General features: G+C 36.1%; 1 protein-coding gene across 2 annotated transcripts in view; it reads right to left on the reverse strand.

Annotated features, from left to right (window-relative positions):
- The window catches only part of LOC115210801 (arylsulfatase J), a 30,449-nt gene extending 14,304 nt beyond the window's left edge, over window positions 1-16,145 (reverse strand). Inside the window, exons 1-4 of one of the 2 annotated variants that reach the window (XM_036502506.1) lie at window positions 15,856-16,145; window positions 15,721-15,825; window positions 12,069-12,177; window positions 7,479-7,638 (exon numbers count right to left, since the gene is read on the reverse strand). In XM_036502506.1, the coding sequence (XP_036358399.1) occupies window positions 7,479-7,638; window positions 12,069-12,177; window positions 15,721-15,743 (292 nt within the window). In that variant the 5' untranslated portion in view covers window positions 15,744-15,825; window positions 15,856-16,145. Of the gene's footprint in view, window positions 1-7,478; window positions 7,639-12,068; window positions 12,178-15,720 lie in introns of both variants that reach the window. The other variant, XM_029779542.2, reaches the window with a different exon arrangement.
- Between the last annotated feature and the right edge of the window lie 369 nt (window positions 16,146-16,514).

Consider the following 16,514-nt stretch of genomic DNA (forward strand, 5'->3'; position numbering starts at 1 on the left):
GTTTGTCCCCTTAGCATTGCTTGACAACCGATGCTGGTGTGTTTATGTCCCCGTCACTTAGCGGTTCGGCAAGAGAGACCGATAGAATAAGTACTGGGCTTACAAAGAATAAGTCCCGGGGCCGATTTGCTCGACTAAAGGCGGTGCTCCAGCATGGCCACAGTCAAATGACTGAAACAAGTAAAAGAGTAAAGAGTAAAGAGTATATATGTATATACATGTGGTCTGATCAATAAGTATCTGGACTGTTGCTATAGTAACAAAACTAAAGCACGCAGAGTGAAGCTGCATGGCACAGATTGACCTTAAACTCTGCTGTGCATGTGCACTAAGTTTTAACATTCTAGCTCACTTCTGCTGTTTACAACAGTGCTTGGTAGGAACGTATGCAGCGTGTGATCATTGCATTGACCATGAATCAGCATCAAATATTGCCAAAAGCTTGATGATACTTGCTCAGAGACTTATGCAAAGTTGCAGAAAGTGTATGAGCTGAACAAATGTCGACAGTGACAAACGTTCTGGTAGACTCGCAACCAACAGAACTGAGAAAAACATCACAGATGTGTGTGCAGCTGTGAGGGGAAATCATTGAATCACCATCCATCAGAGAATGTGCAGATTAGTTATGGTTCAGTTCAGTCCATTATTACTGAAGATTTGGGTATGAGATGCATGTGTGTCAAATTTGTGCTAAAACTGCTTTCAGCTGACAATGCACCAGTTCAGTGCAGCTTGTGCAATAGTTTTTGGCTAGACACAGCATTCCCCAGGTCAGACAGCCATTGTATTCTCCAGATCCTTGTGACTTTTTTCCCTTTCCAAATATCAAACCCTATTTGAAAGGAAGAAGATTTCAGGACATTGAGGAAATCAAAGTGAATGCAATGAGGCAGCTGTTGATTATCCCAGAAAACGAGTTCCAGGAATGTTTCCATCAATGGAAACAGCAATGGATTAAGTGTATGGCTTCCAAAGGGGACTACTTTGAAGGAGATTGAATGCCAAATAGGTACATACTGTAGATTTGTTTTTATAGCACCAGTCCGGATACTTATTGATCAGACCTTGTATATTTATGTGTGTGTGTTTGTGTTTCTCCCCCTCACCATCACTTGACAACTGATGTTTATGTCCCCATAACTTAGCAGTTTGGCAGAAGAGACCAACAGAATAGCACCAAGCCCAAGGGTTGATTATTTTCGACTAAAAGACGGTGCTCCAGCATGGCCACAGTCAAATGACTGAAACAAGTAAAAGGATAAAAGTATATATATGTGTGTGTTTGTGTGTGTGTGTGTGTGTGTGTTTGTGTGTGTATGTGTTTGTGTGTGTGTAAAATACAAAATTGTATATTTAACAACAGGTGATTTTAGACATTGTAAGCATCAATCTATGTTTGACATGGAAAAGAAACAGGGCAACTAATGCGATACAAACTATGTATCTATCACTTTGTGGGTAAATGAACTCTCAATTATACTACGGAGTGCCAACAGCACCACATTCAACCACAAATTACTCAGACATGTTTTAATATTTTTTTTGAACAGTACTATTGCTGTCGTCACTAAATAATCAGGTCAGTTAATTGGCATAACAGAACAAGTTATACACCATATATATCAATATGGTATTGTGTATACAATATATATTATGCAACAGTGCAAGGCATTTCAATTTAATTCATAGTTTACGACATATATCAAACTATGAATAAATTTTGAGTTAATGGCAAATATTTTGAATATAAAATTATATTAGACATCATAGACATAAATTTCCATTTTTTGTCTCAAATTGATACTGATATTATATAATTAGTCATATTCCAAAATAATTTTGAGAAAATATATCTTGATTATATATCATCATGATTATTTAATTTCCTGATTATCTATTATCATCATTGTTTAATTTCCTGATTATATAATCATCATCATCATTGTTAATGTTTGTTTTCCATACTGGCATGGGTTGGCTGGTTTGAGAGGAGCTGGCGGGGGCTCCAGTTGTCTGTTTTGGTATAATTTCTATGGCGGGAGTGTGCTGGTTGCTTTTTACATGCCACTGGCATGAGTGTTTAAGTAAGACTGGCACAAGTGCATTTTATGTAGCACTGGCATGAATGCAATTTACATGGAATTGGCATGAAGTGCATTTTACATAGCACTGGCTTGAGTGCATTTTATATGGCACTAGCACCTGCAAGACAAAGACCGCACAGCTGGGAGGGGGAATGGGGGCATGGCATAAAGGATATGCCTGTATGTATGGATGACCGCAATTTTACTTAGCTTGGTATGTTTTCTCAAAAGGTGGCGAGCTGGCAGAAACGTTAGCACGCCGGGCGAAATGCGTAGCCGTATTTCGTCTGCCGTAACGTTCTGAGTTCAAATTCCGTCAAGGTCAACTTTGCCTTTGATCCTTTCGGGGTTGATAAATTAAGTACCAGTTACACACTGGGGTTGATGTAATCGACTTAATCTGTTTGTCCTCTCTTTGTTTAGCCCTTTATGGGTAGTAAAGAAATAGGTATGTTTTCTCAAGTACAGCAAATCACCACAAGTCCCAGTCCCATGTCACCTCCTCAGTGAGGCCCGGCACTTTATCCCACATCCATGCTAACATGGAAAGCTGGACGTTAATGACGACAACGATGATGACTTTTCCACATTTGCATAAGTTAGACAGATTGTCTATGGCCAGACGTCATTCCTGTCACCAACTCTTACATGTTTCCTTTTCCACAGAAGAATGAAATGAAGAACACTGCTTGTATGATGGTGATGCTCGTTTACAACCATCTCATGATATTGAGACAAAGGTATTATGCACAAACATACACACACTCACAGATACAAATAAATTTACATACATACATACATACATACATACATACATACATACATACATACATACATACATATATATATATGTGGTTGGGAAGCAAGCTACTAACCACACAGCCATATCTGCAGGTATGCAGAGCTTGCTTCTTGTATACTAAAGACTTCTTTCAGTTTTGCCTACAAAATCCACTCACAAGGTTCTGGTCAGCCTGAGGCCACATACTTGGGAAGCAAGCTCTGCATACCTGCAGGTGTAGCTGTATGGTTAGTAGCTTGCTTCCCAACCATATGGTCTTGGGGTCAGTCATAATGTGCTCAATTGCAGAGGTATAGTAGAAGACACAGGGCAAGGGTCTTCCACTGTAGCCCTGGGACAACTAAAACCTCGTGAGTGGATTTGGTAGACAGAAACTGAAAGAAGCCCAGTGTGTATGTGTGTGTGTGCATGTATTCTCATCAAGACATCACATTATTATTGGAAACATGCAACACCATCATACAAGCAAGGTTGTTTGTCTCCAATTTTCTGTGTCTGGCCATGTGGAAATAATAGTTTGCATGGAAACAGGTGAGGATTGGTAATAGGAAGGGCATCCAGGTGTAGAAAATCTGCAAGCAAGCAAAAGTGAATGTTAAAATGCTGCTATAACTGATACTCTTTTACTTGTTTCAGTCATTTGACTGCGGCCATGCTGGAGCACCGCCTTTAGTCGAGCTAATCGACCCCCAAGACTTATTCTTTGTAATCCTAGCACTTATTCTATCAGTCTCTTTTGTTGAACTGCTAAGTTACGGGGACGTAAACACACAAGCATCGGTTGTCAAGTGATGTTGGGGGGGAGGGACAAAGACAGACACACAAACACACACACACACACACACACACACACACACACACACACACACATATATATATATATATATATATATATATATATATATATATATATATATATACATACATACATATGAGAGAGTGACCACTATGTGGTCTACTCTAGTGCTAAAAATAGATCCACTATGGTATAGCCACTAAAAAATTGTTTCCAAGGAGAAATAACACAACATTTAACATGGGGCAAGTGAAAAATAATGAAATATTTATGCATAAATTTGTATTGTATCCCTGGTTTTTATGTGCCAAGTCACTTGGTGTTAAATTGATGGAATTATTAAATTAATATCAAATTTTTCACCCTCATTTATATATATACATACATATATACGATGGGCTTCTTTCAGTTTCCATCTACCAAATCCACTCACAAGGCTTTGGTTGGCCCGAGGCTATAGTAGAAGACACTTGCCCAAGGTGCCACGCAGTGGGACTGAACCCGGAACCATGTGGTTGGTAAGCAAGCTGCTTACCACACAGCCATAGTTTTACATGTTAGATAGCAATGTAAGGAATTTGTTATTAGAAATTCTTCAAACAGAGAAATTAAATAATTGTAATTAAATATAAAAAATTTCCAATCTCCTGTTTTGTTATGCAATAACTCGGCAAATAATATTTCTATAATTCTCAATTTTAATATGTATTTTGAACTAACATACAGCAGCAACTGAGACTACATATTGGATTGTAATAATGGAATAAGAAAATGTACTTCAAGAGGAAACAGCTGAGATTTACCCTAGCTACTTTCATATGAGACACTTAAGCTTTATTTAGAACTAGCAGTATCGCCCGGCGTTGCTCGGGTTTGTAAGGGAAATAACTATATAAGCATTTTAGAGAGTTATAGCCAAAAAATAGCAAAAAAATGCATTAAAAATGAAAAAAAATGATGGTAAATTTTTTTTAAATCGTTGACTCATCGTAGACATTTTTAGAGAGTTACTTCCCTTATATAATAGCGAAAAAATGCATTAAAGTGGAAAAAAATTATGGTAAATTTTTTTTTAAATCGTAGACTCATCGTAGACGCGCGCTAATACCCAGAAGGGCTGGATAAGAATCACGACTATAAGATACCCAGTTTTGGTTAAACTGCACCACAAAATGTGGGAGTAGTTAGGAATCTAAATCGTAGGAGACAGACACACAACCTTACTTTTATATATAAAGATTCTATGTAAATCCATGTATGTCCAACTTCCAACCAGTTATTAAACATAATTTGTGTTCAAATTTTTGATTATTATTTGAATAGATTACATAGTGCATATTCCAAAGCAGAATAAGCCAGATTTAACAAGTTGTGGTGCACCTGAGCACAGTATACAATAATTTCATTATTATCATTTTTTTTAAAAAAACAACTTACCCATCAACTCTCTCTCTCTCTCTCTACACACACACACACACATGCACATGCGCACACACACACACACACACACACAGACACAACATATGAAAACAGCTGGCAATACACTTTGTTACATTTAGCAAATAAAAAATATGGTATTTTATAAAACTGAAATTATGGGATTGCTAAATGTGTCTGTTTGCAATGGCTAAACAGCATTTTTACAGTTCATAAAAAATAAAGAAACATAAATATCATAAAAAGAGAAATAGACAAAAAAAAAATAGATAAGTCAATAACATCTGCAGAAATCATTTTGAAGAGGTAAAAACTAGAACATTTCTATTGTAGAAGATATTCAATGGATCAGAATAAAATTTGTTTGATTGTATGTTATTTCTGAACAATCAAAATACAAATGCCCAATAATGATGATATTTAACATGCTACCACTTCCTCACTAACTCTGTCTCATCCTTCACCTCTGTTCATTTCATTTGTGTCCTCTTTAACTTTTTCCCTAATTACTGTATTCTGCAATGCATATAAAAATAGGAATGCATGATTGCTTCATAGAATAAATGTCATGTGTTTGAGCGTTTATAAATAGTGCAAAAATAATTGACAGAGAATGAATAAGATATAACGATTTTCTGCCAACCTAAGATATAAAATAATGCAAACGTGTATTAGCAGTACACCTTAAATGTTAAGTGTTAGAGCCATTCACTCTTCTAGATTTATCAGTCTTAATTAGACACAAATAGTGGAGGCGCGTGGCTTAGTGGTCAGGGTGTCAGCATCATGATCGTAAGATTGTGGTTTCGATTCCTGGACCGGGTGATGCGTTGTGTTCTTGAGCAAAACACTTCATTTCACGTTGCTCCAGTCCACTCAGCTGGCAAAAATGAGTAACGCTGTGATGGACTGGCATCCCGTCCAGCTGGGGAACACATACACCATAGAAACCGGGAAACCGGGCCCATGAGCCTGGCTAGGCTTTAAAAGGGCACATTTATTTTTAATTAGACACAAGCATGGCAGTGTAGTTAAAAAGTTTGCTTCCCAACCACTTTGTTTTAAGTTCAGTCCCACTATGTGATACCTTGGGCATGTGTCTTCCACTACAGCCCAGAGCTGACCAAGGCCTTGTGGGTGAATTAGGAAGATGGAAACTGAAAGAAGCCTGTAGTACATGTATATGTATGTATGAGTGTAAGTAATTTCATATTTCTCTTGTCACTAATAATCAATGGCTTCAGTAACAGTATCATTTGTCTTCAGTCCACACAGCAGCCTGGTCCTCCTTTTTGATATGCTCTCATGATCTTCATCATCATCATTATCATCGTTTAACGTCCGCTTTCCATGCTAGCATGGGTTGAATGATTTTGACTGAGGGCTGGCGAACCAGATGGCTGCACCAGGCTCCAATCTTGATCTGGCAGAGTTTCTGCAGCTGGATGCCCTTCCTAGCGCCAACCACTCCGAGAGTGTAGTGGGTGCTTTTTATGTGTCACTGGCATGGGGGCCAGTCAGGCAGTACTGGCAATGACCTCGCTCGAATCTTTTTACACATGCCACTGGCACAGGTGCCAAACAAAAAGCACATTTCAGCATCATTCGTTTCCAGTTCTCCACATTAGTTTAAGTCCAGGCTGGTTGTATGCTAACAAACTGGGAGGTTGTTACTTCACTTGGAAACAAGTAGGTGTTGGTGACAGGAAGGGTCTCTGGCCACAGAAAACTGTGCCCCATTATACCCAATATTTCTGACACATGAAAATATGGAAAAATGATGATGCGGAAGATGATGATCACAATGATGATGATGAAGAAGAATTAATTGAAATTTATGATGCTGAATTTAACTTATATCAAGGTTCCTTATTGTTTTGAACTTACTTTGCTCTTCATTTCCTCAGCATTAATTAAATGTGTACCAGTAATATATTGGTTTTGTCAGCTTGGGACACTTGACACTTTTCATTGACAGAGTCTTCTTTGCATACTGATATAAAAGAAATATGTGTTTTTACTTTGCAAATGCTTAACTGCAGCTAAAGGAAAGCCTAGTGAAGAATTAACAGATTAATGCTTGGAAAATATATTAGGTTGAGGTAAAAGTTTGTGTGCTGTGTTTTGAAGAATAGTTGTTGTTTTTGAATAAATTCTTGCATAAAAAAAAATCATTATTTTAACACAGTGCACAAACTTTTTCCTCAACCTAGTAATTCTGGAGATTCAGTTTTGGTGTCAAGACACAGCTATTAATAATAAATACATTGGAGTTCATGCAATTGTCTATTCACTTGTCGTGTGTTCAGTTAAAAAAGTAACCAATAATACACTGAAATTTAATCAAAAACATCACCTGTATGGATTGGATGCCGTCCAGTCATCAGAGCACTTCGTGTTGGGGTGCAGATTGGTGAAACATAGTAATTATTCAAAATTATACCTTCAGAAGCCAAAGAATCTATATTTTTTGTCGGTATTTGGTTTGATCCATGAAAGCTCACATCATCCCAACCCTGAAAAAACCCAACAAATTAAAAAGATTTGAATTAATGACATTCATACTACATGTTTCAATGTTATAACTGATAAATATTTTAGAAATAAATATATCGTAATTCTTACTAGTATTACCTTTAACACATTAACTGCCACAAATACAATGAGCAGTTCATCACAAACTTCACTCAACTGCCATATTCACCACTGAGGTTACATTCTCATAACTTGAGAAAATATTTTATTCTGTATCTTTGACATAATTTTGAGGATATTCAAATAACATGAGAGATAAATATCAAAGTTTAATTATGAAATATGGTAAAAATTCAAAAACGATTATATTTCCATGTAATTAAACAGTATTATTATTATCACCAGTATGTTCCAGTAACAAGCCATGACAGCTAACATGTTAACATATGAGCTGGCAGAAACGTTAGCACGCCAGGCAAAGTGCTTAGCAGTATTTCGTCTGTCTTTATGTTCTGAGTAATGCCAACCACTCCAAGAGTAGTGGGTGCTTTTTACATGCCAACAGCACAGGAGCCAGTCAGGTAGCACTGGTATCAACCACACTCAAATGGTGCCTTTTACGTGTCACCGGCACAGATGCCAGTCAGGCGGTACTGGCATTGTTCACTCGAATAGTGCTTTTTATGTGTCACTAGCATTGACCATGACTATGATTTCACTCGGATCAACAGGTCTTCACAAGCACAGCATACTGCCCAACGATTGAAGGATACTTTTAAATGGGCCAGACATACAAACATTACACTCATGCCAGCATGGAAAGCAGACATTAAACGATGATGATGATTATATATATATACTAGCAGTATCGCCCGGCGTTGCTCGGGTTTGTTTCGACCCGCTGGAATTGTAATTTTGAAAAGTAAAAATTTTGTGAACATTTTTCTGGTCGAAATACACCGAAAAGTGGCGACACAGCAGTGAAAAAATCGTAAAAAATAGGGATTTTCATAGAAAAAAGCATCTTTTTGATGTAAATAATTTTTGGTGTTAACATGGTCCGATTTGAATTTTATGTTCTACGGAAGGAAGAGCAACCCTTCTTCTATCATACTCTCAATTTTGGTCAACTTGCGCCGCAGGGTCTCGGAGGAGATAGTGTTAGTTGAAGGTTACCAAACGTGGCGCACACAGACAACTTTAGCTTTATATAGAGATAACACACACACATTAATACACATACATAGACACACACACACATGTATGTATGGATGTATATATGGGTACTTGTATTGCAGAGTGGTCCCGGTTGCGCACACGTGGATTCGTGCGTGCGAGCCAGACGTAGGTACTCGATACTCGATCGCCCTTAAATAATTACTGTTTTTTACAGAAACGCGAACGTATATAACGCGCAAAATTATTCCGTAGAATTTATCAAATTAAATAACGCAAAATTAATATATTTTTTGAAATTGCAAATTATTTAGAATATAAAAATCTGGCTGCTATTTCTAGGTGCCTGAGTAACAACCTCGCAGATTTACAGATAAATGAATTAATTACTATTTTACAGAATAAAATTAAATAATTCTTGAAAATTAATTAATATTAATATTTTTTGAACAAAGTAAATAATTTTTAAAACTTAAATAATAATTTTTTTTACACAAACGCGAACGGGGAAAAGGGGGTGGCGAATTCGATTTTTTTATTTTCGTTGAATGAATAGAAAAAATGTATAATATATGTTGTACATACCTAAATTTTTTCTTTTTCATGACATTGTAGCAAAATAGTAGTGAATTATATAAATACCAGCAGTACATTTTTTTTTCTGGGGTATTTTTTTTCAACCTCGTCACATATTTGCCCCTTTCAATTTAAACAAAGTCTTAATTAAGCAATTACGGCAGCTTAGCAATGGTTTCAATACAGGTGTGACATCTGTATCTCAATTGTTCAAAACCCTTCGAATTTTTTCGCACGTGATGATATCATAGTGAAAACTTTCAATTACGCGCGCTTAGAAGTACGCTCGCAAATTAATACTACCAAAATTTTGAAGTTCGCGCTCCGCTTGTGCGTGCTTTAGGTGTACGTAGGTATGCGTTTTTGTGTGTGTGTGTCACTGAAGCCATACATACATATATACATACATAACCTCTCTCTCTCTTTTCTCTCTCAGTCACTCACTACAAAAAGTGAATAAAAAAAGTTCAGTTATTTCTGTCTTTCACTCTCTCTGTCTCTTTACACACACTAACAAAAGCACTTCACTTACACACCACACTTTCTGTGTCACACAACCCATCAAACACACACACACACACACTCACGCACGCACACATGTACATCAATGCTTTCGGAGTGAAATGTTAAAATATTGAGTTTTCTCGAATTTTGTCTTAATTGGGGGTGAAATTGAAAGAAATTTGTTATGGCATGACCGAATGGAGTACTTTGAAAAATCTTAGGTAAACTCTAATTGAAGAAATTGTGTGAGGAGTAAATCGTTATGTATTTATTTGTTTCTGTTTGCTGTGTTTTTTTATTTTTTGAGTAGTGGTTTAAGGTACACTTGCAAAGAGAAAGTGGGAGAAATTATGTTGATAGCATGAGTGATCCGTTTTATAGAAATACTTTCAGTTTAGTCTTCCTCAAATCACTCTGTCGCTATTTACTCTCTTCCAAGAACATTTTCACTCACTCTTATCTCTTAGCTTGCCATACATTTTACTCATGTATCTATCAGCGTGATAGACAGAAACAAATATTACATCGCCATCGCATTCTATTGTCTACCTGTCAACACACACACAGTGAATTACTTTCACTTTATTCGTTGCACACTGTGTGTGTGCGTGTGCGTGTGGTGTAAACCACATTAAGAAAAGCATTTGACATACACACCAGAATGTGAGTTTTCTGTAAATTTTGCTTAATTGGAGTTTAAATTTTAAAAACTGGACCTGGCATGACCCGATGCATTCTACTCTTAAAAATGCTAGGTAAACTGTAATTGAAGAAATCCTATATTGTAGATTTCTATAACTGACAAAGGGAAGGCAGATAAAATCTGCCTTTTATAATAAGAGATATATATATATATATAAATATATATAAATATATATATATATATAATATATATAAATATATATATCTATATATATATATATATATATATATATATATATATATATATATATATATATATATATATATATATATATATAAATATATATATATATATATATATTTTCGACGTGCTTCCTTCAGTTTCCATCTACCAATCAACTCACAAGGCTTTGGTTGGCCCAAGGCAATAGTAGAAGACACTTGCCCAAGGTGCCATGCAGTGGGACAGAACCTGGAACTTAATGTGGTTGGTAAGCAAGTTGTGTGTGTGTGTATATATATATATGTGTGTGTGTGTGTGTGTGTGTGTGTATATACACACACCATATTCTAACATGTATAAGAAACCCTCATGAACTCTCCCTTTGAAGACAATGTATGAATGATGTATGAGTTTTTGTTGAATGACCTGCACAAATGATTTGCTTATAGCAATCAAATCATGTGTTGTACATTAAATTCATTCCCTCCACCAAATCTACACTTCCTATACATGTGCACAGGTGTGCCACATGTCAGGTGTCAAAGTGATTTCAAAGTGATGTGAAATGAAGTATTTTGCTCAAGATGACAACATGCCACTTTGTCCGGAAATCGAACCCATGACCTAGTGATTGAGAGTGCAACACTCAAATCACTCTGCCACTTATATATAAGTATCTGCACAGTGCCTGTACAAAGTCAGAAAACAGCACAGCTCCCATGACTTTCGGAAACATTTTTTCATGCTAAGTGTTGCTGAAGCATGGAACAAACTGCCGGCATCAGTTGTTAGTTGTCGGAGCACTGCATCCTTCAAAACTTCCATGCTTCCTGAGATTCACCAACACTACACCTGATTTTCTCCCCTCCATACACACGCAAGCATGTATCTGACTCATACACTGTTCACTTTCCAGACATTTGTACATTACTGCATATGCTTTATATGCACTTTTGACAAGTTGTGGTGCACCTGAGCACTGTATACAATAATTTCATTATTATTATTATTACTATTATTATTATTATTATTATTATTATTATTATTACTATTATTATTATTATTTTAAATCTCGAAGGTTATGGTTGGAGGCTCCTACAGAAGGTGCAGTGCATTAAGATTGAACCGGGAACCATGTGGTTGCAAGATAAACTTTTGACTTCAAGCCATAACTGTAACCAATTTCTCATTCTTATCATGGGGATATTAAAGTTTTAGTTTTCCCAATGCCAAACCAGCTTGATGCCCAAGATTCTTTGATCTGAGAACAGAGGAAGGAAAATGAATTTAAATGATACAAAAATAATATAATATAATAATATAAAAATAGAAATTTTACAATTCACTTACCAAATCATCAGCTACAATAATAATAATATTTGGTTGTTTGGCAGCAGTGACACACTTCAGTAGCAGGATAAAGATCCAAATATAGATAGCATATGAAGTCATGTTACAACTGAAAGAAGAGAATTATTCTTATTCAGTTCTGTGTGTGTGTGTGTGTGTGCATGTGCACATAAGATTGCTTCATGGATTAATTAGAAGGGTTTGTGAAAGTAGCTTTCCACACAGCTGAACATCTAAAACAATAATACTTACATCATCATGGTCTATTTAGAAAGACATCTGTTATGTCCATGCAAATGAGTTTATTTGACTCGCTTTCAGTAAGTGACATAATATTTCTAGAAACCAATTGCAGCGTGGAAGGTGGTTATAAGTTATTATGAAACACACAAAAACCGTTAGATTCACTTCAACATTTAAATTTAAATGTTGAAGTGAATCTAGAGGTTTTTGTGCATTTTTTAAATGGTTTATAAACACCTTCCACGCTGCAATTGTTTTCGTTCCAGCACACGATTTCAGAACAGGTCACTTGCTATGCAAGTACATCTCCGTAATTTCTAGAAACTTTTCTCAGAAAATCAAACATGTTAGTGCCCACATTACATGTTGTGTATTAAGATATTATGGCTAACTTCATTGAAACAACAGAATATGCAGAAGCCTTGCTGCAACTCTATTTGCATATAATTTCTATAGATCTCCCCCAAAAATGCGATGTAACATGTGTTTGCAGTTCATCATTTTTTCTACTTTCTATTACCACTTTTATAGATTTTTGTAAGTATACCTAATTGACAGGCATCCGTAGCAAGAAAAGAAGGTTCAATAAAAATAACCTAAAATAATTGCAATGAAGTACATTTTGGTAATCAAAACATTTAATCACATTAATAAAAATTTCTGGATTACAGCAAATCTATAAATTTGCTATAATCCAAAAATTGCTCAATAAAAGTGAACAACAATAGGCGTAGGAGTGGCTGTGTGGTAAGTAGCTTACTTACGAACCACATGATCCCGGGTTCAGTCCCACTGCGTGTCACCTTGGGCAAGTGTCTTCTACTATAGCCTCGGGCCAACCAAAGCCTTGTGAGTGGATTTGGTAGACAGAAACTGAAAGAAGGCCATCGTATATATATATATATATTATATATATATATATATATATATAACAAGGAGAAAATTTTAAAAACATTTACTCTTAATACTTTTTTTTGCGGTTGAAGCCTTAGCTGCTATTTCTAGTGGGTTGAACGGCCTATTATGGCCGTTCCTTAATTTTGCTGTTGAATTTATTAATAGTCTTTGACTATTTCCTTTATCCCACTAGACCGCTGGTGGCAAATAATTTCTGCTGAATTTTTTGCTACCCTATATTGATTAATTTATATATATATATATATATATATATATATATATATGTATGTATGTATATATATGATAGATCGTTAGCTACTACACACATTTTTTTTCTCTCCTTGTTTTTTTCTGCCTTCGTCTTTTGTTTATTTTGTAAACTTTACCTTTATATATATATATATATATATATATATATATATATATATACACACATATATATATGTGCATGTGTGTATATGTTTGTGTGTCTGTGTTTGTCCCCCCAACATTGCTTGACAACCGATGCTGGTGTGTTTACATCCCCATAACTTGGCAGTTCAGCAAAAGAGACCGCTATAAGAACTAGTAGGCTTACAAAGAATAAGTCCTGAGGTCGATTTGCTCGACTAAATGGCGGTGCTCCAGCATGGCTACAGCCAAATGACTGAAACAAGTAAAAGAGTAACAATATAAAATGTGGCAGATGAATTGCAACAATAAAAAGTAATTTTTTCCCATGCAATTACAACTGAAATGACACATAAGTATTTACCAAAACAAGAATGTTTATTTTTTCTTTTGTTTATTTTTTAGTGTACAATATCTAAAGAAGAAATCTGTCTAGAAGCTGATAAAGCATTAGAGATAGCAGACAAAGCAATAGAGATAGAGAGAAAAGTGTCTATGTATTCTTTGCAAGTCTCTGGTGGCAATAACAAGATGAGCCAGTGAGGATGATGGAGATTGGGAAATAGAGAGTGTCTTCATTGCATGAAAGGAGCAAGGAAAAGCAAGCCTCAGAGAAAAATGTCAAAAAGGGCTCCCTTTGAAACGTACCACTGGTTCAAGAGTTTCTTCAGCAAATTACTGAAAGCGCCAAAAAGCAAGCAAGCTGATTGGCTGGCAGTCCCCCCAAAACAGTCATGTGACTTGTTTATAAGTCATCTGCTAAAACCGTGCAATTAAATTCGTGTTTTTCGCTGGTCGCCGGAAAGTTAGATATGAAATGATAGTGCAATAGAATATAGTCACATTAATACGTATGTGTACATGAGTCCGTGCAACATTGAGCAACCGAAACAGACACAACCAAAGCACACTATTATGAAAATTCGAAAGATAATTGCGCTTGTGTGTCTGTTCGACAGAGCCTTAGAAAGCTAGTGTCTGCTTCATAAAGGACAGGTTTTTGCAGTTCCCTTTACATATTAGCGCTTTGCCGTAGGATCGCATCCACGGCTATACCTGCGCCCTAGCTAGCCTTTTAGTTTGAGGTTTCACTGTTTTAGATAATCCCTAAGTTTGCTGCACAAAGAGAATGAAAAAGAAAGGATTTGTAGTAAGAACAAAACCCCAAAAAAGGTACTCTTAGGAAGCTGGGTATTCGCCAATAGATGCTTTTTATGTGTCAACTTTGTAATTTACGAGAATGAAAAGTGAACTAATCCTTAAAAAATTTCGAAGATAGAAAAACGAGAATTAGACAACTAAAGGCGTCATATATAACTAGTTTTATTACACATATAACACGTATGTATATAATATAGATATATTATATACATACGTGTTATATGTGTAATAAAACTAGTCATATGTGACGCCTTTAGTTGTCTAATTCTCGTTTTTCTATCTTCGAAATCTTTTAAGGATTGGTTCACTTTTCATTCTCGTGAATTACAGAGTTGACACATAAAAAGCATCTATGCAAGATCACACTAAAATACAAAACCTAAAGAATAGTCATGATTCCCCTTTCATGTTTCCACAAAAAAGGAAAAGAAAAAAAAGCGGAAAAAAGGAGAAAAAATTATAACTAGTGTTATAATTCAAATTAAAAAAATATTTCTGTTATTTAAAGAAAATTATATTCTCTTTTACTTGTTGCAGTCATTTGACTGCGGCCATGATGGAGCACCGACTTTAGTCGAGCAAATCGACCCCAGGACTTATTCTTCGTAAGCCTAATACTTATTCTATCGGTCGCTTTTACCGAACCGCTAAGTTACGGGGACGTAAACACACAAACATCGGTTGTCAAGCGATGTTGGGGGGGGGACAAACACAGACACACAAATATAAACACACACATACATATATACGACGGGCTTCTTTCAGTTTCCGTCTACCAAATCCACTCACAAGGCTTTAGTCGGCCCGAAGCTATAGTAGAAGACACTTGCCCAAGGTGCCACGCAGAGGGAACGAACCCGGAACCATGTTGTTGGTAAGCAAGCTAACCTGCGCCTATATATATATATATATATATATAAAATTTTAAGTGAACACTTCCTATAATTGTAATGCAACTTACCGTGAAAAATTTAACAGTCTCATATTTTCTCAAAGTTAGTACTTTGTTTCTTCTTGCTTGCTGTTATCTTTAAGTGTAAAAAGTAGAATTTCTGCTCCGACCAATGGAAAATAGAACATTTGTTTCTATATTAACTGATAGATCTAATTATCTCCCTTGCATCCTCTATGCAACATTTGGTCTTGTTTACTTTCCGCTTGACGTAATATTTTACATTGTATTTACTTAGTAACGATTATAGATACTAATGGCGGTAGATTGGCTGAAGTGTTAGAGGCGGTGGTGATGTAGAATTGTAGAACATTGGATAAAATGTTTTGCGACTGTGATGTTTAGTTACGTCCCTTTACGCTCCGAGTTCAAATCGCGCTGAGATCAACTTCGGTTTTCATTATTCTGGAGTCAATGAAAAAAGTACCAGTCTGTCACTGAAGTCGATATAATGGACAATGCCCTCCTCTAAATTTACAGGCCTCATGTATATGAATGATGGTACATAAATATCTACCATAATGTGTTTCTTATACTATGTATTCTTTGAAGGCGGTGAGCTGGCAGAAACGTTAGCGCGCCGGGCGAAATGCTGAGCGGTATCTCGTCTGTCGTTACGTTCTGAGTTCAAATTCCGCCGAGGTCGACTTTGCCTTTCATCCTTTCGAGGTCGATAAATTAAGTACCAGTTAAGCACTGGGGTCGATGTAATCGATTTAATCCGTTTGTTTGTCATTGTTTGTCCCTTCTGTGTAGTACCCTTGTGGGTAGTAAAGAAATAGGTATTTCGTCTGTCGTTACGT

The sequence above is a fragment of the Octopus sinensis genome, linkage group LG4 (genome assembly GCF_006345805.1).
Source record: "Octopus sinensis linkage group LG4, ASM634580v1, whole genome shotgun sequence".
NCBI lineage: Eukaryota > Metazoa > Mollusca > Cephalopoda > Octopoda > Octopodidae > Octopus > Octopus sinensis.